This window comes from Camelus bactrianus, chromosome 9, assembly GCF_048773025.1.
Source record: "Camelus bactrianus isolate YW-2024 breed Bactrian camel chromosome 9, ASM4877302v1, whole genome shotgun sequence".
Lineage (NCBI taxonomy): Eukaryota > Metazoa > Chordata > Mammalia > Artiodactyla > Camelidae > Camelus > Camelus bactrianus.
Window position 1 is genome coordinate 10,010,001 of NC_133547.1, and position 3,801 is coordinate 10,013,801.

A 3,801-nucleotide genomic window follows, 5' to 3' on the forward strand; every position below is an offset into this window, starting at 1 on the left:
GTCTGGAAGCCACAGGCACTAATGGTGAGGCCCTTTAAGAGGCTGGGAGAGGATGCTTCGTGGAGGGGCGGGGGTTCTGCAAGAGGTTAACTTCCCGTTAAGCTGGACTTAATTGACGTGGACCTTCCTGTTGGAAAAGGTAGGACTTCTTTCAGGAGGGTGCAAAGAGTAGTAAGGAATTAGGACTTGTTCATTGGAAAATGGTCATTTCGGCCACAGAGATGTGGACTTCTTGGGGGTGGGGCTTCCCGTAGGTGGGCGGGCCTTCCTGCGGACTTGGTGGGATTCCATCCCACGAAATACTGGGCGGGTTCTAATATTCCAGGGGTTCTCAAGCTTTTGGGTCTCAAAACGCCTTCGTGCTCTTAAAAATTATTGTTTGTGTCAGTTATACCGATACATATTTACTGTATTCAAAATTAAAACTGAGAGATTTTGAAAGATGTATTTATTCATTTTAAAGAACAATTGAAAACTCATTGCGTGAGAGCGTAACATATTTTTATGGGGGTTGGGGGAAGACATTTTCCAAAATAAAAAAAACTGAACGAGAAGACTGGCATTGTTCTGCCATGTTGCAATCTCTTTAACATCTGGCTTAATAGAAGACAGCTGGATTCTTCTGTCTGCTTCTCATGTCTTGTCTGTTGCAAGATCGCATGTCTTGAGGTTTCTGGGAAACCCTATTGTATACTTGTGAGAGCAAAAAAAGTCATATGACGTTTTAGCATTATTATGAGAATACTTTTGACTTCGCAGATCCCCTGGAAGGGTCAGAGGGAACCCCAGGGGGTCCCGGGACCATACTTAGAACTGTTGCTTTCTCTGGGCAGCATTCACAAGGTGGCACGTCGCCCAGGGATTCCAGGCCAGGCCCGAGAGCTGGGAGCCTCACACGATCTTCTCTCTCCTCAGGGCTGGGGAACCCAAGCTACACCATAAGAGGTTGTGCAGCCCCCTCCTGGTGCCAAGACCTCCAGGTGGCTGAAGCCTTCGGCCTCACCCATGTCAACGTCTCATGCTGTACCGGAAATGGCTGTAACAATCCAGCCCTGGACATCCAGCCCCGCATTGGGGGCGCCCACCAGTCTGGCCCTGCTCACCTCAACCTCATTGTCATCCTGCTTGTGACAGCCCGACTCTGGGGAGGCGTTCTCCTCTGGACCTGAACCTGAACCCCACATTCCTCCTGCCCTGGCTGGATCCAGGGGTCCCCTTTGCTCTTCCCTCAGCTCCCAGCCAAGCAGACTTGCTGTGTGACCTCAGGCCAGTATGCTGCCCTCTCTGGGCCTTAGTTTTCCCAGCTGTCAAAACCCCTATCTCATAGAGCTGTGAGAACCAGAGGAGAAAAGCTAGAGAAGGCTGTGGGCCAGCAGGTGAGAGCTCTTATGATGATTAATATTGTTGCCTCTATCGTTATTATTAATTAATATTTGTTTTATTTAATGTTTTATACTTAAATAAAGATTTTTTGTACCAGTGAACAAGGCCAGATCTGCCCTTCTCCATAGACAATGAATGAGTGGCACCTTTCCTCAGGCTCCTAGAATTAGGGGTCACATTGTAGGACCCAGGCATTCAAGGCCCCAGCTTTGGAAGCTATCCCATGTAAGTTTCTGCCCTAAGCTGTTCCCACCTCTATTTCTGGGCTCCAGATGCAACCTTCCAACTCACTCACCCAAGCACTAACCTTCTAGTCTCTTCTCCCAAACTCGAAAGGTCAAGACTACTTTGTTCTAAGGAGATGTGACTGCATTTCCTGGGGGGCTCTGAGACAGGAGATCAAATAGGACATAACCCCTGGATGCCCTGCAACGGGGAGTAAGGACAGAACTACATTTCCCTGCTGCTCTGGGGGCAAGAGATAAAGGCTGGGCTGTATTTCCTAGGATGCCCTCAGACTGACTGAGAAAAGGACAGAACTAGCATTTCAATGGTACTCTTTGAGCGCAACATTGAAGAATGGGTGTTTCCCATGATTTGCTGAGGCAAACCCACAGAGACAAAAAAAATTATGTTCCCATGAGCCCAATGGCATATGAAGAAAAAAGACATTTTCCATGGTATCTGGGGGCAGATGAGGGACAACGTTTCTTTTTAGGATCTCCTCCAAACAAGTGCCCCCAGCTGTCATTGTGGTAGCTTAAAGAGGTGGGGTCGATATCTCCGCCTCTTGAACATGAGTGGTTCTGTGACAGCTTTGGCCAATGGAATGTGGTGGAAGTTATGCGACGCCACACTCTGCGCCCAGGCTTTAAGAAACTGTCCAGCTCTGGGGAAGCCAGCTGCCACATCAGCGTCCTTCTGCCCTGCTCTGAGGACACCCAAGCTACTTGTGCACGGACGCCCACTGGAGAGAGAGCCCGAGATGTTCCAGCCATCTCAGCCCAGGCACCAGTCAAGTGGGCGCAGGAGCAACCCTGAACACGGCAACCTCGGCAGATGTAACGTGCAGGAGACCTGGGAAACCCAACTGTTCTCATTTCCTGCGGCCGCCATGATAAGTTACTACCAACTTACAGATGAGGTGGCTTCAAACAACAGAAATTTATTCTCTCAGACTTCCAGATGCTAGAAGTCCGAAATCAAGGTGTTGGCAGAGCCATGCTCCTTCTAAAATCTCTGGGGAAGAATCCTTCCTGGCCTCTTCCTTGCTTCCGGGGGTTTTGCCGATGGTCCTTGGTGGTCCTTGTCTTGTGACTCCAGTCTCCACCTGTGTCATCACATGGCCTTCTTTTCTGTGAATATGGCTGTGTGTCTCCAAATCTCTCTCCCCTTATCAGGATACCAGCATTGGATTTAGGGGCCCACCCTAATCCAGTAGGACCTCAACTGTTTTTTTTTAATGGAGGTACTGAGGGTTGAACCAGGACCTCATTCATGCTAAGCACGCAGTCTACCACTGAGCTATACTACCCGCCTCAGTATGACCTCATCTTAATCACATCTGCAAAGACCCTACCTAGTTCCACATAAGGTCACATTCATAGAACCTGGGTGTTAGGGTTTTAACATATATTTTGGGGAGACACAATTCAACCTGCAACATCAGGCAACAGCCAGAACCAAGGTTTCAGATCTGTGGCCCCAGATGAATTAGCTTGTCCATCTCCAGCTGTGGAAGGCAGCCCATTTTGGCCCCAGTCCACTGTGGAGCAGATAGGCACTGATCCCACTGTGCCTCGCTCAAATTCCCAACCCACAGAATCACAAAATAAAGAGGTTATAGTTTTACAAGGTGGAGTTTGGGGGTATTTTCTTATGCTGCAGTGGTTGGCTGGAACAGTCACTTGCTTGGGGGGGTTTTTTGGCTAATTTTCCCCACTCCATACAGGGCAGGGCCTTTCATTTGCTCACTACTGTATTCCCAGTACCTAGAATAGTGCCCAGGATACAGCAGGTGATGCAGAAAGGAAGGAGGGAAGGAAGGAAAGACCACATCTCCTATGGTATCTTATGACAAAACCTGGGCTAGGGCTATATCTCCCTTGATGCTCTAAGGCAGAGATGAGGCTAAAATGACATTTTTTGAGATGCTTCATAATGAAAACTGAGGCTAGTTTTCTCTCCCGTAACGCCCTACAGCAGAGATTGTGTTACCAAATTAGACAAGAGACCCTAGTGGAACCAAAATGCCCTGGTTGGTCAGGGATTTCTTTCCTGCTCAGGTTCTCCCTGCCAATAACGAAATGGAGTTTGGAGCAAGCAAGACAGTCTTTTGTTCAATGGTCAGAGAATGGAGAAGGGGAGCTCATGCTCTAAAGGCACCTTTTCCCTGATTACACACAGGGACAAGCTTTT

General features: G+C 48.6%; 1 protein-coding gene across 1 annotated transcript in view; it reads left to right on the top strand.

Moving 5' to 3' along the window:
* Window positions 1–3,227, top strand: part of PLAUR (plasminogen activator, urokinase receptor) — a 14,139-nt gene extending 10,912 nt beyond the window's left edge. The window contains exons 6-7 of the mRNA XM_074369508.1: window positions 1–24; window positions 916–3,227. The exon at window positions 1–24 is cut by the window's left edge and continues 123 nt beyond it. Of these exons, the coding sequence (XP_074225609.1) occupies window positions 1–24; window positions 916–1,169 (278 nt within the window). The 3' untranslated portion in view covers window positions 1,170–3,227. The remainder of the gene's footprint in view (window positions 25–915) is intronic.
* The last annotated feature ends 574 nt before the right edge of the window (window positions 3,228–3,801 follow it).